Genomic DNA, 24875 nt, shown 5'->3' on the forward strand with positions numbered 1-24875 from the left:
ATAAAAATAAGTACATAACCTGGTTTTGTTTTTGTTTTTTATTTTTTTGAGACAGGATCTCGCTGTATCACCCAGGTTTGAGTACAGTGATGCGACCATGGCTCACTGCAGCCTCGACCTCCCAGGCTTAAGCAATTCTCCTGCCTCATCCTCCCAAAGTGCTGAGATTATAGGTGTGGGCCACCATGCCTGGCATTATAAGCCAGTTGATGGGCATTTGGCATTCTGTGTATTTCCCACCCTTCCTCATTTTTCCTATGTATTTTTGATATAGAAATGGAGATTTGTAACACGCTGGTAGTGTCTAACCAGAATTCCTGGGTTCCATTCCTTCACTTTTTAGCTGTTTGCCCTTAGAGAGTTATTTAACTTCTGTGTTCCTCAGTCTCGTCATCTGGATTGTTGTGTTAAATTAATTCATATATGCAAAACATTACCTGGCACATAGTAGACACTAAGTGCTATTACTAGTGTTCATACGTGTTACATGAAGCTCTAAAAATCAGAGATTAATTAAACCATTTATATAGCCAATAGTTTGCTGCCATTGCTACCAGCATAACTATTTGGAAGTACATAAACCCCAGGTCCTGTGATCATGCCATCGCACTTCAGCCTGGGCGACAGAGCGAGACTCCATCTCAAAAACAAAAACAAAAAAAAGGCCACTTCACCTTTTTGTGTCAATGTGGCTGTTTCCAAAACAGCAACCTGATCACTTTTAAACTAATTTAGTTATAAATTCTACTTTTATATGGAAACTTTTCTACTTAAAAACATATAAAAATTCTACTTTTATATGTTTTTAAGAAGAGTAGACTGAAAGCAAGGCATAGTGATAGGTACCTATAGTCCCAGATACTGAGGAGGCTGAGGCAGGAGGATCCCTTCAGTTCAAGACCAGCCTGGGCAATAACGTGAGACTCCATGTCTTTAAAAAAAAAAAAAAAAAGAGGAAGAAGAAGAAAGAAAGAAAAAGAGTATACAAAAATATTGCCCACTTGCAATAAAAATTTAAAGCAAAACTGGATACTGATGATTTCAAGATGATCCACTGTTGTAAACTTACAAAATGTTTCTCAACTCAAAGGTTTTATTATCTCATTACCTTGTGGCATGTTCTATATCATAACAATTTTTTAAGTGATTATCAGCTAATTTTTTAGATGTGACGTGATACTTTAGAAACTTTTTTAACCTTTTTTTTTTTGAGATGGAGTCTCACTCTGTCGCTCAGGCTGGAGTACAGTGGTGTGATCTTGGCTCACTGCACCTCTGCCTCCCGGGTTCAAGCAGTTCTCCTGCTCTCAGCCTCCTAAGTAGCTTGGATTACAGGCACGCGCCACCACGCCCAGATAATTTTTGTATTTTTAGTGGAGACAGGGTTTCACCATGTTGGCCAGGCTGGTCTCGAACTCCTAACCTCAGGTGATCCGCTTGCCTCAGCCTCCCAGTGTGCTGGGATTATAGGTGAAAGCCACTGCACCCAGCCTAGAAACTTTTTAAAATAAATTATGCATCCAAGTTTTTAACCACCTGGGAGTTATCTGAATATTTTTGCTCTTTTTATTAATTTCTCACTGTTGTCTTATAAAATGTGCAGTTTAAAAGTTGAATATTATTTGTAGTGTACTGTTTTTTATTTTTTAGATAAAGCCACCAGATCATCTAGTCAATATACAGAATCATTTTGGCAGTCATCACAAAGTAAGTAAAGCTGTGTTTACAGTTCTACCTGTGAGCTTGGTCAAATGCTGTTCCTATTTTTGAAGATCCTCTTTTGAAATTTAATGTAAATATTGAAAAAGAGGAATAATGAATACTTAAAAAAAAAAAAACTTATCCAATATATCTCTACCCCTTGACCTTATGACACTTATGGAATTGTTATTCTCTATATCCAAACCTGAATTTGAATTTAAAAAACAAGCAAAGGAACTACTGCTTCCTGTGATTTGTTGAATGTCTTTGCTAGCAATATAAATGGGTTGATTGTTTTTATTTTAACAGACTAATGTAGTAGTTTGAGCCTATTTATATGCACTTATTCTAATAAGGACATAAAATTTTATATTAGTACAATTTCAACTCTGTTGTAAAAGTTTGGAAGGATGAATGAATAAGTGATAAAGCACATGTAATAAAAAGTTAATGGCAAGCTCGGTGATGGGTATATAAATATTCATTTCAGTCTTACAACTGAATATTTTTGTGATCAAATATTGAGAAGATATAACAAAAAAAGATTGGAAAGTAATATACCAAAATGCTAATAATGATTTGCTTAAGAATCATTGGTGACATTTTTTTTAACTTTATTATTTTCTTTTCTTTTTTCTTTTTTTGAGATAGGTTCTCGCTCTGTTGCCCAGGCAAGTGTAGTGGTGCGATCATGGTTCACTGCAGCCTCGAACTCCTGGGTTCAAGGGATCCTCCTGCTTCAGCTTCCTGAGTAGCTAAGACTATAGGCATGTGCCACCATGCCCAACTAATTTTTAAATTTTTTATAGAGACGGAGTCTCACTGTGTTGCTCAGGGTGGTCTCAAACTTTTGGGCGCAAGCATTCCTCCCACATCAGCCTCCCAAGATGCTGGGATTGCAGGTGTGAACCATTGCACCCAGCCACCTTTATTATTTTGGTACTACTGTTTTTTTCTTTGGACATTTTTAAATCAAGTCTCCCAAAATCTGAGTTATTAACCAAAAATATCTTTGTATGTAAAAACCTTCAAGAACTTTTTTATTCCTTCCACATTACTTTCTTTTCTTAAGAAAAAGCCTTTGGAAGGCCGGGCATGGTGGCTCACACCTGTAATCCCAGCACTTTGGGAGGCTGAGGCAGGCAGATCATGAGGTCAAGAGACCGAGACCATCCTGGCCAACATGGTGAAACCCCATCTCTACTGAAAACACAAAAATTACCTGGGCATGGTGGCAGACACCTGTAGTCCTAGCTACTCGGGAGGCTGAGGCAGGAGAATGGCCTGAACCCGGGAGGAGGCGGAGCTTGCAGTGAGTCGAGATTGCGTCACTGCATTCCAGTCTGGGCGACAGAGTGAGACTCCGTCTCAAGAAAAAGAGAAAATGAAAAAGCCTTTGGAAATATGTTTTATAATCATTGTGTTTATAGAATTCAATTTTATATTTTTCATTTTAATTTTTAGTAGGTTCTGGATTTATGACTATAAAATGAGACATAAAATGAATTAGCTGCTGGAAAAAAATCAGTTGTGGAAAATTACTCTTTGAATTATTTTATGTATTTGCCCTATTTTACTCCAAATCTTTGATCTTTGGAAACTCTTAAATGTATCTACCTGTATAAATGATGTTATACCCATGTGGTGAGATACTATTTAGGCTGGGGGCGGTGGCTCACACCTGTAATCCCAGCACTGGGAGGCTGAGGCAGGTGGATTACTTGAGGCCAGGAGTTTGAGACCAGCCTGGCCAACATGGTGAAACCCGTCTCTGCTAAAAATACAAAAATTAACCAAGTGTGATGGTAGGTGCCTGTAATCCCAGCTACTTGGGAGGCTGAGGTACAAGAATCGCTTGAACCCAACAGGCGACGGCTGCCATGAGCTGGGATCGCACCACTGCACTCCAGCCTGGGTGACAGAGTGAGACTCCATCTCAAAAAAAAAAAAAATACTATTTAGAAATGAAAAATGAGTTTTATATAATGAGTTATATATACTAATGAAAAGGTGATCAAGATGTATTTCATTGACTTTAAGATACTATTGATTTTATGTATCAATGAGAAAGAAAAACCATCCAGTTAAACTGTGCCATACCATTAATTAAAAGATACATCTGTAGATCAGAGGGCATTTTTTAAAAAGTATGTCTTAGAATTTGATGAAAAAGTATTAAAAGGTATGTATCCACTTTTTAAAAAGTGTATTTTTAGTATAGACTGAAAACAAAGCTGAGAGAATATATATCTGTCTTACTTACCATAGTATTTCTACATTCAATGTTTTGCACATACTTAACAGATAGATGTTCATGAATTTTTAAATTACGCATTTCTAGAATGGCACTTTTTTAAAACAGCTAGCATATGTTTGTATTCAGAAAAAGTTGAAAATAAATAAATGTAAATGGATACTTGTATTTATCATCAAAGAGTAACTCATTTCCTCAGGGCAGATCTGAAAATTCACCTTGTTAAAAGGTGCCATTTGTTAGTCATCCCATTGTGTCATTTTACAGTTATCCTTAAATACCTCCTCAAAACCTGAAGTAGCATGTTTTACTTCATAGCTACTTTGCAATGTCCATAAATCTGCATAGATAGTATATACCATTTCTCTATGGTATGGTATGTGGTATATGATATGGACTGCCTGGATTTGTGTATCGGCCCCACTACTTTTAGATATATAATTTTGGAAAAATTACCAATTTTGGTTTTCCCTTTTTTTTTTCGACATAGAGTCTCGCTCTGTCGCCCAGGCTGTAGTGCAGTGGCGCAATCTTGGCTCACAGCAAGCTCCGCCTCCCGGGTTCACGACATTCCTGCCTGCCTCAGCCTCCCGAGTAGCTGGGACTACAGGCACCCGCCACCATGCCGGGCTAATTTTTTTTTGTATTTTTAGTAGAGACAGGGTTTCACCATGTTAGCCAGGATGGTCTTGATCTCGACCTTGTGATCTGCCCACCTTGGCCTCCCAAAGTGCTGGGATTACAGGTATGAGCCACCACATCCGGCTGGTTTTCCCTTATTTATAAAATGGGAACAACAATAGCATCTGCCACACAAGAATTAAGCAAAATTGGCTGGGCACGGTGGCTCATGCCTGTAATCCCAGCACTTTGGGAGGGCGAGGCAGGCAAATCATTTGAGGTCAAGAGTTTGAGACCACCCTGGCAAACATGGTGAAACCCTGTCTCTACTAAAAATACAAAACATTTAGTCTTGCGTGGTGGTGCACACCTGTCATCCCAAGTATTTGGGAAGCTGAGGCAGGAGAATATCTTGAACCCGGGAAGCGAGGGTTGCAGTGAGCTGAGATTGCACCACTGCACTCCAGCCTGGGTGACAGAGTCAGACCCTGTCTCAAAAAACAAGAATTAAACAAAATTATACTCAATAGCTGATACACATTGACTGTACGTAATCATTGTTTTGATGGTACTGATCCTAAAACTGACTCCTTCTTGTTGTCCAATTCCTAAACATTTTGAAGTTTAGAAATGAGGGGAAAAGAAATACACTTTTATATATATATATATATAGTATATGCATGGTTTTTATATATATATATACACACTTATATACTTACATGCTTGGAACTGATGTTTTTTGTTTGTTGTTTGTTTTAGTATCCACAGTAAACAAGCAAAATGTCTATGCAGCATGTTTTTTGTTGTTATTTTCAAGTATTCTATGACCTCATCCCTGTTTTCTGTTTCAGGTCGCAACTTCACAGCTCATGATAAGCAACCTTCAGTGCTGAGTAAGTAGTTGGTTGCCTGCTCTTTTTTCAGTCAATCAATTTTTTTTTTTTTTTTTTTTTTTGACGCAGGGTCTTACTCTGTGGCCCAGGCTGGAGTGCAGTGGTGCTATCTTGGCTCACTGCAAGCTCCGCCTCCCGGGTTCACGCCATTCTCCTGCCTCAGCCTGCTGAGTAGCTGGGACTACAGGCGCCCGCCACCATGCCCGGCTAATTTTTTAAATTTTTTTTTTTTTTTTTTTTTTTTTTTTGAGACGGAGTCTCGCTCTGCCGCCCAGGCTGGAGTGCAGTGGCCAGATCTCGGCTCACTGCAAGCTCTGCCTCCCGGGTTCACGCCATTCTCCTGCCTCAGCCTCCTGAGTAGCTGGGACTACAGGCGCCCGCCACCTCGCCCGGCTAGTTTTTTGTATTTTTTTAGTAGAGACGGGGTTTCACCATGTCAGCCAGGATGGTCTCGATCTCCTGACCTCGTGATCCGCCCACCTCGGCCTGCCAAAGTGCTGGGATTACAGGCATAAACCATCGTGCCTAGCCTCAGTCAATCAATTCTAACCTTGCCTTATTCTCCTAACAAAAGTCGTAATAAAATTTCAAGTCATTTTACCCCTCTTTACCTTTTTAATTCACCACGGATTGGTACTACCTGTAATAATTACTCTGTGATGTGGAAATGTGTTCAGGGCTATTTTACCACAAGTAATTTATACTGAGTGATAATATATTTATTTGCTACCTGCTTTGCTATAGGAAGTGGTTCATCCTCACTGATAGGATCCTTTGAAATTATTTTTTACTTATAAAACTATTGCTTTTATTGTTTTCTTCCCCTCTTTTATTTTGTCTTTCTGATAGATTAATTTTATAGCACTGGAATATGGTATAAACTTTCAAAGTATGGGAAATTATCTTTTGATATATGTATTTGCTTCAGGCTCAGGATATCAAAGAACTCTTGAGGAATGGGCCCCCCAGACTGCAAGAATAAGAACTAGGATGCAAAGTAAGTAGATAAAGCTCTGTTAGTGAAATAATCTGAAGCGTATTGGCTATGTTTTTCTTGACAAAAATGTTTAGTTCTTCAGGTAAACATTTAGGTTGTTTGTGATTTCACTAATAAAGTACAGCTATGATTACTAGGTTAGTAATTTCTATTTGCTTGGACTGGCAGCACATGGGCTAGGTGTAGAATGTAAATACTGGCGGGAGCAAACCAGAGATTGATGAGTCTTAACAAGCTCTCAGTTCTAGCAGCAATACAGGCTGTATACAATAATGAAATTCTACTCTTTTAACAATACTTATTTTTCGCTTTTAGCAGATTTTGGAACAGCTTTGTATACTCATAATTTTACATAATAAAGGCTGAAATGCACAAGTTATATTTTCATGTTTAGGGTTTGGGTTTTTTTTTCTGTTTTTTGTTTTGTTTTGTTTTTGAGATGGAGTCTTTCTCTGTTGTCCAGGCTGGAGTACAGTGGTGCAATCTTGGTTCACTGCAACCTCTGCCTCCCAGGTTCAAGCAATTCTCCTGCCTCAGCCTCCGAAATAGCTAGGACTGCAGGTGCGCACCACTACACCTGGTTAATTTTTGTATTTTTACACGCCCAGCTAATTTTTGTAGTTTTAGTATAGATGGAGTTTCACCATATTGGTCAGGCTGCTCTTGAACTCCTGATCTCATGATCCACCTGCCTTGGCCTCCCTAAGTGCTGGGATTACAGGCTTGAGCCACCGTGCCCAGCCTTTCTGGGTTTTTGTGTTTTGTTTTGTTTTTGTGTTTTTTGAGATGAAGTCTCCCTCTGTTGCCCAGGTTGGAGTGCAGTGGCATGATCTCAGCTCACTGCAGCCTCCGCCTCCCACATTCAGGTCATTTTTGTGCCTCAGCCTCCTGAGTAGCTAGGACTTGTATGCATGCGCCATCATGCCCAGCTGATTTCTGTACTTTTAGTAGAGATGGGGTTTCACCATGTTAGCCAGGCTGGTCTTGAGCTGCTGACCTCTAGTGATCTGCCTGCTTCAACCTCCCAAAGTGTTGGGATTACAGGCATGAGCTACCACACCCAGCCTCATGTTTAGGTTTTGGATGGATTAAATGTCACAGAATTTAAGGAATACTATAAATTTATGTGATAAAACCATCATACTCTGAACCCACTTTCTATAATTTCTGTGGAAATGTGTCCACATTAAATATTGACCATATTTTTTTAAAGTCCACGCATATTCTCTGCTTTAAGTGACCTTTAACCTCGCTCCCTACTGTACTCATCTAGCCACAATAGGTCTAGAGGTCATCAGGTATTCTCTTATTTAGATAATTTAAAAATCCACATCATGTATCTCTTGATCATGGGATAATTAACTCTGTAATTGAACCAGATGATGTCTGTGGCCCTGCTTTTCCATCAGTAAACTGGGAGTGGTCATAATTCATTTTTTCTTAGCAGTGACTTTTTTAGCGCACATATAAGTGAGTTCTTCAGCAGCCTAGAACCGAAATAACTTTTTGCCCTTGTCTTATTGTCGATTGTCATTTCTTATTGCTGTGAGTATATGCCTGATATTAGAAAACCATTTCCTCTTATAATTTGCTCTTCCTGACCTAATATTGTAGTTAGGAAACCAAATATTAATTATTCAGCTTATTAGAATTATGTTTGCAACCAGAATCAAACATTAAAATTAAATTTGAAGACCCAAGAGATACTCTTGGATGTAAAAATGCATGAGTTTTAGTATATATAATGTGAAAAGCTCAGAGGCATCTGTGTCATTTCTTAGTTCTTAACTATATATTCTGAGTAATTAATATCAGATAAATGACTTCCAGATAAGTGAAGTTAGTACATACTTACCAGAAAATGTTTGCATAATTTTTCCTCTAATAAGACACTGCAATACAGAAGGAAAAAATAATTATATTGAACATCTAATTAAAATGCAGAAATAGATATTTTTAGTTGCTAAATTAATAGCTAATTTTTAGTGTTTTATCTGTTTGCATTTCTACTTTGTCTTAAATTACTATATTTATTATGGCTTACAGAATTATACCTTGGTTGCCAGCCACCTACCATATATAGATACCACATTGAGCTTTCAGAGTTATGTAACAGTAACATACCAGACGTGTGCGTGTAATAGGATCTTTTAGACATTCAACCACATGAGGACTTTAAGATAGAACGATGAGCAAGAAGAAAATATTTTCAATGGAAGTGAAAGACTACAGTGATTTTTCAAACAATGTTATATAATAGATTCCTCTTCAAGAGTATTTTTAAAAATGTTTTCTTAGCATTCCACATTTTATCTCTCATTCTTTATATATTTCTGCCTGCTTTGGTGAGGGAAAAAAAGTCATTTTTAGACCTGAATGTTCAGGAACCTTGGGCTATAGATTCTACTCCATGGAACATTGTCACCCAATGTTAGCACCAGTTTCCTGGGTAGACAGGTCCCAGTTTAGGCTTCTGCCTGCATCCAAACCTTTTAGGAAAGATGGAACCACTGTCTTTACTTTTTCCTGTTTGCCAGATGATAAAACAATGATTATAGAGAAGAATATATGTGCATGGAGAGGTCAGAGCATTAATATAAATGCTTTGGAACCTGTCTCAGAAATTTAGGTAAAGAAGACAGTTTGTAGTTAAAGCTCTTGGGCTCCAGGCCTAGCTCTTCCACTTACTAATTGAGTAATCTTGGTAAAATCACTTAACCTTTGTGAACCTCAATTTTCTTGCCTTTAGAGACAATAGTGCCTATAACTAAATTATTGTAATGAGCTTATATGTGTAAACACAATTTTTTAAAGTCTAAAATCTCATAATTATCCGGGCTTATTTATTGTTAACAATGTTTTCTGTAGAATCAGTAGCAACTATGGAGGATTTGTGCCCTCTACTCTTGATGGTTATAGAGTGATTGATTATCACCATACTCTTTAGACTAGAAAAGCTTGAGTTTTTTTCTTTTTGAGACAGAGTCTTGCACCGTTGCCTAGGCTGGAGTGCAGTAGCGTGATCTCAGCTCACTGCAGCCTCCGCCTCCTGGGTTCAGGTGATTCTCGTGCCTCAGCCTCCGAAGTAGCTGGTGGTGCACCACCACAGCCGGCTAATTTTTGTATTTTAATAGAGACAGGGTTTCACCATGTTGGCCAGGCTGGTCTCAAACTCCTGACCTCAGGTGATCCACCCACCTTGACCTCCCAAAAAGTGTTGGGATTACAGGCGTGAGCCACTGTGCCCAGCTGAGTTTTTTCTTTTAAAAAGATGTTTTTTAGAATTGTTGTTAGCATCTCTAGTAATGTTGATGAAAAGGATATCAGTTACCCTTTGGACGATGTCCTGCCTTGGCAGTATATACCCTGTTGTGTATGTGTTTGTGTTATATGAATTATATAAATATTATATATGGTACATAATTATTATTTAGCTGTCCTTCATTAACATCATAGAATTGCACTTCACAGCATTTTTATATATATTATCTCATTTGATCTTTGCAACCATGGAGTGAAGTATTCAAAATAAACATCTGATGGATTTGGGTTTTGTGTGGTTAGGTTTTTTTATTTTGTTATTTTAGTTGTAACTTTGATAACCTAACTTAGAAGCTTCTAAATAATGAAATATCCTAAGCTAAACTGGTAACTGAAAAACAATATTCCTCTTAGATTTGCTGTCATTTTGTCTTATGACATCATTATGGAGCTTTTTGTCATATGACCAAAAATAAGGCTATTTCTGAATGTTAGCAGAGCTAATATTATTCCTCCAGTTATTCCAGTGTTTCTCAAATGAAAGTTATTGATAAAACCCTAAGAAGATCCACCAGGAAGTTCGTTTATATATACAAAAATTATAAAAGTCCAGTCAAGTGATAGATGGCAATACTGGTAATATAGGTCATATGAATGAGATAACTCAGCCTCTATACTTTCTGAAGCCTGTCCCTCCATTTCCTCTCTTAGATTTTAAAACCTGCTGGTATGCTAAAAAAAGATGGAAGGGAAAGGGAAGGGTTAGGATTGTTTTTAATTTATTTTCTTGTTTTTATTTATTTATTTATTTATTTATCCGAGATGGGGTCTCACAGTGTTACCCAGGCTGGTCTTAAACTCCTGTGCTCAAGCTGTCCTTTCACCTCAGCCTCTTGAGTTGTTGGAATTACAGGCATGAGCCACTGTGCCCGGCTTAATTTATTTTCTAAATAAATTTAGATGGATGTAGAGATTTGACAGAGTTGTGAGAAAATTATTTTTGAGCTCTATTGTTTAACCACAAGCCTAAAACAGAATTACTTAATTACTTGTCTATTAACAGAAATGATGAGAAGTTTTTAAACGTGATTTTAAACTACTACTAGTATTTGAAATGGTCAGAATCCCCAGATGAAATATTGAATTGGTTTGAGGTAGAAAATAGTGAAGATTAAGATTGAGTTTTATATTAAAACACCTTATCCAGACAGCTCAGTAGTCTATAATCCACATTTTGTCCTTATTTTTCCCCTCTTTACAGCATCTTCACCAGGCAAGAGTTCAATATATGGCAGTTTTTCAAGTGGTATGTTTCATTTTATTATGGTGTGCTTATTTTCTTTGTCCTTTTTATCCCGGAAGTTTCACCAATCCCATTAGATACTTATGGGTCAAATACTTCCAAACTTTCTCTGAAAACTAATTATTGTGTGCTTTCTACTAGACCCCACCATATGCTGTGAACAGCTATGAAAGAAATAGGTCTTGTGTCTCAAGGAGCCCTCAGTCTAATCAGCACTCAGATGTTCTACTTTTTCTTCTGCTTCTGGCTGATCTCTGTCTTCTTTTTTTCCTGGTGGAATTTGTATCTTCTTTGTCTACTAGAAATAAATACTCAAATTATGAAACATCAGTTGATAGTCTTATTTTATTACTCTCACCATTAGATGACAACATTCAGAAATCAGAGCTTGGAAACCAGTCACCATCAACCTCCAGCCGACGTAAGTTTGTGTATTCAGTTTTAATTAAATATTTCTGTAAAATTGGTATTCCATAATTATTCCATAATTATTTAAAAATGGTTTTTGACAGCAGTATGACTTGATGCTATTTGAAGAATCATATTTTAAGCACTTTAGAGGAAAAAGTATATATTCTACTAGCAGTGAAATTATTTATGGACAAACTATATATGAGACAACATCTGGTATTGCCCCTTCACTTTACCGTCCATAAGACCAAAAGTAATAGCTAATAATAAGTAAAGCTACTAATACTGTTAACTGAGGAAACCATGCTGAATTGAAAGACAGCCAGCCAGAGCATGACTTTTGGGATTACAATGGCTTTCGGAGTCTGCACACTTGCATTTGAACTAGATTGGACCACTTACCTCCTTTACAGCCTTGTTGCAAGTTTCTTTAGTTCTCCAAGTCTTATTATCCTGAAACAGTACTAAGAAAATAAATTCATGGGCTGAACATGGTGGCTTATGCCTGTAATCCCAGCACTTTGGGAGGCCAAGGCAGGCGGATCGTGAAATCAAGAGATCGAGACCATCCTGGCCAACATGGTGAAACCCTGTCTCTACTAAAAGTACAAAAATTAGCTGGGCATAGTGGCACACGCCTGTAGTCCCAGCTACTCAGGAGGCTGAGGCAGGAGAATTGCTTGAACCCGAGAAGCGGAGGTTGCAGTGAGCCGAGATCGCACCACTGCACTCCAGCCTGGAGACAAAGCGAGACTCCATCTCAAGCGGTGGCTCAAGCCTGTAATCCCCCCACTTTGGGAGGCCGAGGTGGGCGGATCACAAGGTCAGGAGATTGAGACCATCCTGGTTAACATGGTGAAACCCCGTCTCTACTTAAAAACCGCAAAGAAAATTAGCTGGGGGTGGTGGTGGGCGCCTGTAGTCCCAGCTGCTCAGGAGGCTGAAGCAGGAGAATGGTGTGAACCCAGGAGGCAGAGCTTGCAGTGAGCCGAGATTGCACCACTGCACTCCAGGCTGGGCAACAGAACAAGACTGTGTCTCAAAAAAAAAGAAAATAGATTAATGATGATTCTCACATTTTTTGTTCTTGGTACCGCTTTACACTAGTAAAGTTATTAAGAACTTCAAAGAGCTTTTTGTTGAAAATATGGGTGATATCTATCCATATGTACCAGGAAATTAAAGTTGAAATTTTAAAAAAATATTTATTAATTGATTTTAAATAATTTAGCAAGATGAGTGACAGATCAGATTGCTTTGCATTTTTTCTGATCTCTTTAAAAAATGGATTTGGATTATATATGCTTCTGTATTCAGTCTGTTACAATATATTTTGGTTGAAGTATCTACAAAAAATCCAGCTTTATACAGATAGGAAAAATTTTAATAGCCTTTTCAGATAATTGTGGCTATTCTTTTTTGAACTCTCCAAAACTCAACAAGTGTTAGTTTCTTAAATGTTACTTGAAATAGGATATCTGAAACCATCTTACTGAGCTTTTAGTACTCTATTACAGTAAAATTCATTGGTCTTTCTTATACTTTGAATGGAGTATCGTGCACTGGTCATTTGGAAAACATTGGTTCACTGAGAAATGCAGATTTTCCCAAACATTGACACATTAGGAATGTAATATAAAATATCAAACTCATGGTGGCAGATTTAGGATTCTAAAATCCTAATTTTCACTTGAAAGCAAATGTCTGCAGAATACACAAGTCTGACCATAGTTTACTTGTTCTTTCAAGTAAAAAATAGTATTCCTGAAAAATGTGCTAATTCACCTTGTAATTCATTTGCACAAAATTATTTTCCTTGAGACAACCATGGTACTGTATGATGCAGCAGAAGTGCTTTGTGCGTACTTGCCATTTCTTCAGAAAGAATGTTGACAAGATATGTACCCAAGGATTGAGATTTAATAAGATAAATAATTAACTGCTTCATAAAGGACATTCTTAAGTAAAGGAATGTTGCTTTGTTAAACCTTGAATGCATGGCAGTGAAAAATAACAACGACTACAGTCGTACAGTTTGGTGCCACTGCCCTGTAACTCATGCCAAAGCATCAAAAGTTTTTCCCACCATTGCTTTTGCATTATCAGTGCAAATGTCAACACAAGGTGAAAGTCAAATAACATCTTAGTGTTAGAAGAATAGTTTTAACTGGCCGGGCGCGGTGGCTCAAGCCTGTAATCCCAGCACTTTGGGAGGCCGAGATGGGCGAATCACGAGGTCAGGAGATCGAGACCATCCTGGTTAATACGGTGAAACCCCGTCTCTACTGAAAAGTACAAAAAACTAGCCGGGCGAGGTGGCGGGTGCCTGTAGTCCCAGCTACTTGGGAGGCTGAGGCAGGAGAATGGCGTGAACCCGGGAGGCGGAGCTTGCAGTGACCTGAGATCTGGCCACTGCACTCCGGCCTGGGCGACAGAGTGAGACTCCGTCTCAAAAAATAAAAACAAACAAAAAAAAAAGAAGAATAGTTTTAACTTCATGGACATCTCCCCTGCAAAATAGGGTCTTGAGGTACCCCACAGATCACACCTTGAGAACTGCTGCTCTAAAAGGTCCATACTAAAATTAATAGCTTGAAACAGTCAATAAATAGAAGGTCTAAAAGTATTATTGGTACTATCATATTAACTGAATAAATGAAGTAGAATATGAGAAAGAACTTTATAAACTGAAAAGCACTAAATATAAATTAATACTATTATTATTGCCAATAGTAATTAACGAGTTACAAACTAAGTTTTACCAGTGTTAACTTGCATACCACAAAAGGCCATACATCAGTAAAATTAAAGGGACAGCTAGCTATTATAACATGTAGAAGATGTTCATTCATATTGCCTACTTTTCTTTTTTTTTTTTTTTTTGAGATGGAGTCTCGCTCTGTCACCCAGGCTGGAGTGCAGTGGCGTGATCTTGACTCACTGCAACCTCCGCCTCCCATGTTTAAGTGATTCTCCTGCCTCAGCCTCCCAAGTAGCTGGGACTACAGGCTTGTGCCACCACACCCAGCTAGTTTTTTGTATTTTTAGTAGAGACGAGGTTTCACAGTCTCGATCTCCTGACCTTGTGATCCTCATGCCTCGGCCTCCCGAAGTGCTGGGATTACAGGCATGAGCCACTGTGTCCAGCCTGCATCCTTTTCTTTATCCTTTTATATACTTCAGAAATATTTCACCTTGAATAATTAGCCATGTGAATGCTGAGTTTCTAAATTAAAAAATATTTTATAAATTGTCTTTTAATAGTCTATTCTCCCAGCTGTTAGCAGTGGAAATAATAAACTTCACTTTATAAACTGTATTATTTTTCTGACTTGTTTATGCCATTTCTTTTGTTTAAAAACTTTTTTCCTCAAAGATACTTTTATATTGAAGAGACATATGCATATTTATATACATAATTCCAAGTGTATGCATGTAAGATTTTCTTGAGAATGCGATAAATTATTTTATTAAGAAAATTTTCAGCTTTCTTCTTTAAAGTTCTTTCTCTTTTACCTAATGTTTACAAAGATTGATACTGATTTTAAAAGTCACTTGCCTTGAATCTAAGAAAATGGTATTTATATCTGTCATTTCTTTTTTTCTAAGTAGAAATGACTGGACAACCCCAAAATGCATCTTTTGGCAAGAGGAACTGCTGGTGGCTACTTCCTCTGATAGCTGCTCTTGCCTCTGGGAGTCTTTGGTTCTTTAGTACTCCTGAGGTAGAAACCACTGCTGTTCAAGAGTTCCAGAACCAGATGAATCAACTTAAGAATAAGTATCAAGGTCAAGATGAGAAGCTGTGGAAAAGGAGCCAAATATTCCTGGAAAAACATCTTAATAGCTCCCATCCTCGGTCTCAGCCTGCTATCTTGCTGCTCACTGCTGCCCGAGATGCTGAAGAAGCGCTTAGGTGTCTGAGTGAACAAATTGCTGATGCCTATTCTTCTTTTCGTAGTGTCCGTGCCATCCGGATTGATGGGACAGATAAAGCTACTCAAGACAGTGATACTGTCAAACTAGAGGTAGACCAAGAACTGAGCAATGGATTTAAGAATGGCCAGAATGCAGCTGTGGTACACCGCTTTGAGTCATTGCCCGCAGGCTCTACTTTGATCTTCTACAAATATTGTGACCATGAAAACGCAGCCTTCAAAGATGTAGCCCTAGTCCTGACTGTCTTATTGGAGGAAGAGACACTTGGAACCAGTCTAGGCCTAAAGGAAGTTGAAGAAAAAGTAAGAGATTTCCTTAAAGTCAAGTTCACCAATTCTAACACACCCAACTCCTACAATCATATGGACCCAGACAAACTGAATGGCCTCTGGAGCCGCATTTCTCACTTAGTTCTGCCTGTGCAACCTGAAAATGCCTTGAAAAGGGGCATCTGCTTATAAGAAGTGAGAGAAGAAAAATCATGTCCCAAGTTCTGAGAATTGTTCACATTTTCTAACCAGAGACAGAATTCAGAGCTCTTTTTGAAAGAACTGGTTTCTTTTTAAAGGAAATTAAGTTCTTACATAAACACAGAACATAAAAATCATTTGTCAACCTAATTATCTAGGATATGAGAGAATCATTTCAGTTTCCATTGAGAGCTGTGTTAAAGGTATCTTAGGAGTGCAGATTATATGCAGTTCCTTAGAGAATCTATTTTGATTCTGGGCTGAATTATTACAGTTATGTATGACCAGTGAAAGGGATTTGTCTCCTTATGAACCTTCCTGATTTTTTAACTTAGATTTCTCACTAAGTTTCTTGAGTTATTAGTAAGATTGCTCCCTAAATGTAACCATGGATTTTCCCATTATGTTCCCTTTTATACCATGTAGGTGTGAGTTCCTTAGCTTCTGCCTATAGGAACATAAGTTATGAAAGGTCACGTAGGTGTGTGTTTGGAATTTTTTTTTCTTTTGTTTGTTGGAAGGTGGAAAGAACAAGGCAAGGAAGAAATTAATGGGGAAGCTGAAGGGAGGAAATGTTATAGTAATCCACTGAGGTGTAGGTCAAACATAGGTATATGAACTGTTAATCTTAGTGGATTCCATTGGGATTTGTTTTTTATATCTCCTTTTTCCTTCCTTGAAGAAAAATTCTTGGCCCTCCCAAGGATTCTTCATGTATATTGCAAGATTTAATATATTTGTTCACTTGACTCTTAAGAGTAGGTCAGGTTGGCCGGGCGCGGTGGCTCACGCCTGTAATCCCAGCACTTTGGGAGGCCGAGGCGGGCGGATCACAAGGTCAGGAGATCGAGACCACGGTGAAACCCCGTCTCTACTAAAAATACAAAAAATTAGCCGGGTGCGGTTGTGGGCGCCTGTAGTCCCAGCTACTCGGGAGGCTGAGGCAGGAGAATGGCGTGAACCCAGGAGGCGGAGCTTGCAGTGAGCCGAGATCGCGCCACTGCACTCCATCCTGGGCGACAGAGAGAGACTCCGTCTCAAAAAAAAAAAAAAAAAAGAGTAGGTCAGGCCGAGGCAGGTGGATCACCTGAGGTCAGGAGTTCGAGACCAGTCTGGTCAACATGGTGAAACCCTGTCTCTACTAAAAATACAAGAATTAGCCGGGCATGGTGGCACATGCCTGTAATCCCAGCTACTTGGGAGGCTGAGGCAGGAGAATTCGCTTGAACCCGGGAGGCAAAGGTTGCAGTAAGCCGAGACCAGGCTTATTGCCCTCCAGCCTGGGCAACAAAAACAAAACTCTGTCTCAAAAAGAAAAAAAAAAAAGACTAGGTCAATTCGTAACAGTTTATTTTGGACACATCCTGAAGCTTTTGTTTTGAATTAAGAAATAGTTTCAGGAATTGACAAACCATTTGTCAACCTGCTGTCCTGGGCTATTGAAGAAGATTTCGTTTTCTGTGCATCCAGTTGTTGCAGTCCAGGTCCTCTAGTACAACGCCATAGCAAATATAAAGATTTACTATGCACGTGATACATTTTATGGAGTGCCTCAAGCCAAGATAGTGAACTTACATGAAGAGTGTGAAATGTATTTCTTTACTACTATAGTAGTATAGTTATAACTTTGCATCTATAATTGAGCTTTCTCATCTGTCAACTGCTATGGTTTTCTTAAAATGTTACAATTCTATATCTATCCACCTTGTTTTTTTATTGTCCACAAACCATTAAATGTAAATATTGTTTTTAGAGAGAGTCAGTCATTGGCTTTGTCATTTACCCTTTGAGAGTTCCACAAGTGGTAGTAGAGTGGTCTAACTTCTTTCCTCTAGTACTACCAGTATTCATAAATGTATGCCCCTTACTATAATTTGTTCCTCTTAGAAGTCAGATCATCTGATTTATAGAGGATTATGAAAACCAGAGTTTTTGAAAAGGCTTATTTTATACATACATATTATATAGAGAAATAACTTTTTATTAAATGTTTCACTGACCCAAGTAATTTAAAAGTAATATGTTACCTGTGTCTTTCAGGAAAAATAATTATAGCAGCTGATCTGTAAATGACTTTAAAAGCTATTTTAGTAATTTAAATAAATTTACTTTCTTGGTTTGTACTCTGTGTTATATATTTAATGATTTATCATATTTAAAAAAAGAAATCCAAGTCTTTTCCTTGAACAATTTTAGCAACCTTGGCTAGGAGAAACAAAAACCAAAGAATTGGAGCCATTTGCAAGTACATTGGTTAGAAGTGAGATAGCCATAACTTTCCATTTTATCTCGGCACTTAGGGTTTGTAAAAATATAGTTAATTTAGGTATTCCTGACTTGGCAAAAGAATCTCCACAGCAGCTTTTCTTTCTTTTTTTTTTTTTTAAGTAGACATGGGATCTCGCTATATTGCCCAGGCTGTTTTTGAACTCTTGGCCTCAAGCAGTCCTCCTGCCTAAGCCTCCTAAGTAGCTAGGATTACAGATGTGAGTCACAACCCCTGGCTTCTTAACCTTTTCTTCATCACCTCCCTAAAGAGCTTTTTTAGATTTTTTTCTAGTCACCCCTTCCCCATGAAATTTCAACACCACATATGTACTATGTATCTGTTTATGGACTGTAAATGTTTTTTGCTTTATACAAAATATAATTTTTTTGTCCCCAATGAACCAATTTTCACCCCTATTGAGAATGCATGCTCAAGAGCATCCACATTTTAGATAATTGCTGCCTAAAACATTCTATTTGCTATTCATGTTATTGTGATCCTTTTAGAAGGGAAAATTTATTTTTTATTTTATTTACTTACTCTTATTTTTAAGACAGTCTCACTCTTGCCCAGGCTGGAGTGCAGTGGCACAATCTCAGCTCACTGCAACCTCCGCCTCCCACGTTCAAGCGATTCTTCTGCTTCAGCCTCCTGAGTAGCTGGGATTACAGGTTCACACCACCATGCCGGGCTAATTTTTTGTATTTTTAGTAAAGATGGGGTTTCACCATGTTGGCCAGGCTGGTCTTGAACTCCTGACCTCAGGTGATCCACCTGCCTTGGCCTCCCAAAGTGCTGGGATTACAGGCATGAGCTGCGGAGCGTGGCCTAGAAAGGAAAATTTAAGACATCAGCTTCAAAGTAGGAGCTAGTTCTAGAGAAATGGAGCACATTGTAACTGGCCGACAACAGTGGCCCAGGAAAACCACAGTATGGTACATTCTTAAACTTTTGAAACTTAATTTGCTTCATTTCTTTTAATGACTTTAATATTTAAAGATGTTTTCTAAACCTCTAATCCTGAAAAAAAAATTGGAAGTAAACTGATTTTCATTCAGTGAAGAGAACTGCCATTTAGAAGTGATAGGGGTTTACACACTTTGTACCATTAGTTAATACCTAAGCTAAAAGTATAATATCCAGTTTCCTTAAGATCTCGGGTTTATGGAAAGTAGCCTTTCTTTTGGCAGTGTAAACAAGCAGTTCTATTAAATACATAAAGATAATGCACTATTCTGCTATTTTGTCCTTATCAAGATCATGGAGTAAAATTTTGTGGTATAAGAGGATAGGGTTTTTCCCTAAGGAAGAGGATTTTGTTGGCATTAACCACCAAAGATGGGGTTCTTCAGCCTGGAAAACCAAGCTGAGAAGGCTGCCATTGACTGGAAGGGGAGGAAATTCCTCCCTTGAACGCCCTGTTTCTGGCCTGGATTCAGAGAATTCCTTGTGTGTTTAAGGGCCCTTGTGGGTGGTAGAGGAACTAGTTCCTGTCACCTGAGCATAAACAGGAGAACCCCCTTGTACTCTACACTCCGGGTATAATGAACTACTTGCAATTTCCTAAACACATCATTCACTTGTCTCTTGCACATTCTTAGACTCTTTTGGAATACTTCATTTCCTGCCCTCTTGCTTTCCCCAATCTCACGTTCTGCTCATTCTTATTTGTCCTTTTAGTCTTCGTTTTCTTAGGGCAGCACTTCAGTGAAATCTTTCATAACTCCCTTCCCCCAAATACTATTTTAGGTGCCTCCTGGTTTGTTTTTGTTTTTTTTTCTTTTTTTTGGTGATTTAAACAATAAGACCTTTATTGTTACAAAACCCAGCAGCGTGAGGAGTTCCTGGGTTGGGTGATTTAGAGGCTGGAAAAATTCATCCCAAGCATTACAAGATATACCCCTGGTGAAAGAAAACCTCTGCAAGCTGCTAGCTGAAGCCAGCTCCTGTCCTCTTATCCAAAACTGGGTCGTGTCCAGCCAAACCATTTTGGGGGTTGAATGAGTCACTTCAAAGGGCTCAAATGACTGGTGAATCTTCCAGATAAAAGGAGAGAACACTGCCTTTCCTGCGCATTTTAAAGTGACTGAGGTGCTCCACACTCTGATTTATCCTTTATTACCCTGTGGCAGCATTAGCATACCCCTGCTACCACGTGCATCTTGCGAGCAGTGACGCGTCGTCAATATATGCACCGTGGTAATCACAGAGTGCTCAAATATTTATTGAATAAAAAGAGCAAGCCGTACCTAGTTATAGCTAGGTAAGTTGCATCTTAGTGTTTTATTTGCTTCCCCCACCCCCGGCCCCTATTACTCCTAAGCCCTATCTAAAAGCTTTATATAACTCACGTGGATTTAGCAATGCTACGAATGAGGAAAAACAAAGAGGACCAATCTACGCCGTGGAAGGGAAACTGGCACTTCTCTGGTGGAGACAGTGATCATTACAGGTCCTCAAGGGAAAGGTGAGTATCAAGGGAAAAGACTGGGAAGCCATGAGGTCTTCCCGCAGTGATACTTGGCGTTTGCATTTTCTTAAAATAGCTAGCAAGTATTCCTCCACCTTTTTCTGTTGCCTAAGAGGGTATTATAATTCAGATAAAAGATGGCTATGGATGTACGAAGAAGATGGATAAGAAAAATATTTGAGAAGTAGAACTGACCAGATTTGATTGAATGTAAAAGTGCTGAAAATTTCTCTGCGTTTTGTTTAGCTCATGTATCTTCTCCCCAGATAGCACAAAGTGATAGACTAAATTCCTATCTCTGCATGTCAATATGTTGACTTTTAGTCTGAAGTAGAGCCACACATATTTGGTCAGAAATTTTAAAGAATAAAAACCCTGGCCAGGCACGGTGGCTCATCCCTGTAATCCCAGCACTTTGGGAGGCCGAGGCAGGCGGATCATGAGGTCAGGAGACCGGGACCATCCTGGCTAACGGTGAAACCCCGTCTGTACTAAAAACACAAAAACTTAGCCAGGCGTGGTGGCGGGCGCCTGTAGTCCCAGCTACTCAGGAGGCTGAGGCAGGAGAATGGCGTGAATTCAGGAGGCAGCACTTGCAGTGAACCGAGATCGGTGGCCACTGCACTCCAGCCTGGGCCAAAGCGAGACTCCGTCTCAAAAAAAAAAAAAAAAGGATAAAAACCCTGTCCCACCAGGAAATGAGCAAAAGAGGGCTGGGTTGAAGATTGCAAGAATATACATCTCAGACTCCAAGAAGAGAAAATACGGGAACTGTGAAAACTGTTTTCATATGGAGACCAGCAGCCATTCCCTCTATTGCTGCTACCCAATTAGCAACTTCCCCTTTGTGACTTACATACATTGTACCATTTGCAGTCTAGATAAATATTTAAAAATCTAAAAATGCAGTGTTGAACCGTAACTGATGAAAAATTAGCTAGTGGGTGCAATGTGTGCTATTCAGGTGATGGGTATACTAAAAGTCCAGACTTTACCAGGATACAATTCTTCCATGTAACAAAAAACCACTTGTACCACTAAAGCTATGGAAAGAACAAAAATTATTTAATTAACTAATTGAAACAAATAACTGCATAAAATTACTGTAGTACATACTGTTCCACTGAAATAATTTTGTAACCACCTCCTGTTGCTATTACAGCAGAACCCAAGTGTTGAGAATATCCACATGAAACACCCTGTGAGCTAATCATCTCCATGTGAGCAGTTCTTTGCTCTAGTAAATTGCGTATTGCAGTAAAAAGTGATCTGTCACACTTCTCGCGTTTTTCATCATATTTAATGCAATACCCTAAACCTTGAATAGCACCATGAGCCCCACACAAAGTGCCACCAGTGATGCTAGAAATGCTCCCAAGAAGCAGAGAAAAAAAAAATGACATTATGAGAAAATGTCATTTTCTCGTGGAATTGCTTGATAAGTACCATAGATTGAGGTCTGTAGCTGCAGTTCCCTGCCATTTCAGACAGCTGACTCATTTTGGAAATGAAGGGGCATTTAACAAACCCTAAAGGTACAGTATTGATAATTACAGTACAGTACAGTAAATATGTTTTCCTTAGGATTTTCTTAATATTTTATTTTCTCTAGCTTTATTATAAGAAGACAGTATATAGTACATGTTTTAATCAACTGTTTATGTTACTGGTAAGTCTTCTAGTTAGCAGTCGGCTATTAGTAAAATTTTGGAGAAGTCAAAAGTTATACATGGATTTTTGACTGTGTGGGTGTCAAACCCCTAATCCCCTAGTTGTTCCAGGGTTAACTGCACTTGCCATTGTGTTAAAATTCCCTACAGTATTCAGTACAGGAACATGCTGTACAGGTTTGCAGCCTAGACAATAGGATATACCATACAGCCTAGATGCGTAGTGGGCTGTACCCTCTAGCTCTGTGAAAGGACACTCTTAAGATGTTTGCACAATAACAAAATTGCCTAACAATGCCATTGTCTTTTTTATTTTATTTATTTATTTATTATAGAGCTGGAGTCTCGCTATATTTTGCCTAGGCTGGTCTCAAACTCCTAGGCTCAAGCAAGTCTCTCACCACAGCCTGCCAAAGTGTTGAGATTACAGGCATGAGGCATGAGCCACCACGCCTGGTGACAACACAGTTCTCAAAATGTGTCTCCTTCATTAAGTGACACATGACTGTATGCACATTTACTAGTTTATTATAAAGGATATTACAGAGGATACCGATGAACACCAGATGAAGAGATGCATAGGACAACGCATATGGGGAGGAGCATGAAGCCTCCATCTATTCCATTCTAATTTATTCAGGCTCTATAAAGTTTATATTCAACCTGTATATTCTTATTTGTGGCTCTCCTTTAAACACTTTTGTTCCTTTGCTCAGCATTGTAGAATCCAAATTGCACAAACCGAGTCTAGAGAATTTTGAGTATGGTAAGTCATCACACAGTCCTACCTGTTGACACATATTTGCATACATAATCATGATTTTGTAACTAAATTTACTGCAGTGGTGACTCGCAGTTAATCTTTTTCAGAATGCTTACATGTACTCCAGGGGTTGGTTAACTGCCCCTGCTTACCAAACACAGTCCCTCTTTTTGGCCTCTCTCCGTCTTGATGCAAAACTCAGCAACTCTGAATTCCTAAGAAAATATCCATTCGCGTCCAGAGCATTGGCAATTTCCTACAGAGGAAAAATTGTTAGTACACAAAGAACCCATCCCACAGAAAACAGATGCACCCATATCCTTACTGTAATGAGGGAGAGTATGATTAAGAGTACAGGCCCTACCGTCTGGAGTTTGACTGCCTGGGGCCAAATCCCAGCTCCATGCCTTTCTCTCTGAATGACACTAGCAACCTCTGCTCTATGCTTCAGTTTCCTTGTCTCTAAAAATGGGGAAAATAACGTAACTACTATCTTTTTTTTTTGAGACAGAGTCTTACTCTGTCTCCCAGGCTGGAGTGCAGCAGTGCAATCTTGGCTACTGCAACCTCCGCTGCCCAAGTTCAAGCAAGTCTCCTACCTCAGCCTCCTGAGTAGCTGGGATTACAGGCATGTGCCACCACACTGGCTGATTTTTGTATATCTAGTGGAGATGGGGTTTTACTATGTTGGCCAGGCTGGTCTCAAACTCCTGACCTCAGATGATCCCACCCGCCTTGGCCTCCCAAAGTGCTGGGATTACAGGTGTGAGCCACCACACCCAGCCTCATTTACCAAAATTCTTAACCACCAACAGTTCTCTCCCCTTTTCCTGTGTGGCATCAAATGTGATGGCTCCTATCTCCAGCCCTTTAGGTGACCCTTGTTATACGAAGAACTTGGGCTTTCTTCCCATCTTATACCTCCATTACAAACCCCAACCCATCACAAAGTTTATTAAACAAAAGACCTACGGTTACCAGAATCCACCCTTGCCCCAAATCAGGGGTACTATAAAGAATAAGAAAGCTTTCCTGGCTGGGTGCAGTGGCTCATGCCTGTAATCCCAGCACGTTGGGAGGACAAGGTGGAAGGATCACTTGAGTCCAAGAGTTTAAGACCAGCCTGGGCAACATAGTGGGACCCCATCTCTAGTTATAAAATTTAAAAAGTTTTTTTAAATTTTTTTAATTAATTTTTTTTTTCAAGAAAGCTTTTCGATCACATGCAAATAGCTCTTTCTCTCCATGGTTTATTCTTCCCATTCATCTTCACCATCCTACTCTCCTCCTTAATCAATCTCACTTTCTTTTATTGAAGCAACTATAATTTGTTAATATTTTCCAAGTGCTGCACAGACTGCCCTGTGTTGAACATGAAGATGTGCCACCTGGATCTCCTTTCAAGGAAGAATTTGTTTTGCCAGCTGCTGGGAGTGTGTTCAGTGGACAGTCTTCACTCTCAACCACTTCACGGCTTGCCTCAGCTGCAGAAAACCACCTTGCCCAAGACTACATCTGGGGAGGGGGAGAGTGGTGCGCTCCAATGATGGGGGATACAAAGGCTTGGCCTTCTCAGCCCCACACAGTGCAACTATGGTGGGCCATTTGCACTCCAGAGCTTCCCCATGGGATTGGATGAAGCTATAGAGTCCATATTATAGCATGACTTTTTCCTCTCCCCTCTCCTTCCTTTTCCTCCTTTCCATGGGTGTTGATACCAAGGCACTCCCTACTAAACACCTTGTACTCTGAGTCTGCTTCTCAGAGAACTCAACCTATGTCACACTCTAAGTTTAGTGTAGTCTGTAAATAACTAAGTCAACAATGTTTATTGACCATTTAATATGTGCCAA

At 39.1% G+C, this 24875-nt stretch overlaps 1 protein-coding gene across 11 annotated transcripts in view; it reads left to right on the forward strand.

Annotated features, from left to right (window-relative positions):
• TOR1AIP1 (torsin 1A interacting protein 1) overlaps positions 1-17973 on the forward strand; it is a 37823-nt gene extending 19850 nt beyond the window's left edge. For 3 of the 11 annotated variants that reach the window (XM_028850972.2, XM_028850985.2, XM_078001029.1), the window contains 6 exons: positions 1651-1707; positions 5428-5469; positions 6398-6466; positions 10989-11033; positions 11395-11451; positions 15054-17973. In XM_028850972.2, coding sequence (XP_028706805.2) covers positions 1651-1707; positions 5428-5469; positions 6398-6466; positions 10989-11033; positions 11395-11451; positions 15054-15841 — 1058 coding nt within the window. In that variant the 3' untranslated portion in view covers positions 15842-17973. Of the gene's footprint in view, positions 1-1650; positions 1708-5427; positions 5470-6397; positions 6467-10988; positions 11034-11394; positions 11452-15050 lie in introns of all 11 variants that reach the window. The other 8 variants (XM_028850967.2, XM_028850977.2, XM_028850990.2 and 5 more) reach the window with 3 other exon arrangements.
• Positions 17974-24875: the final 6902 nt, after the last annotated feature.

The sequence above is a fragment of the Macaca mulatta genome, chromosome 1 (assembly GCF_049350105.2).
Source record: "Macaca mulatta isolate MMU2019108-1 chromosome 1, T2T-MMU8v2.0, whole genome shotgun sequence".
NCBI classification, from domain to species: Eukaryota; Metazoa; Chordata; class Mammalia; order Primates; family Cercopithecidae; genus Macaca; species Macaca mulatta.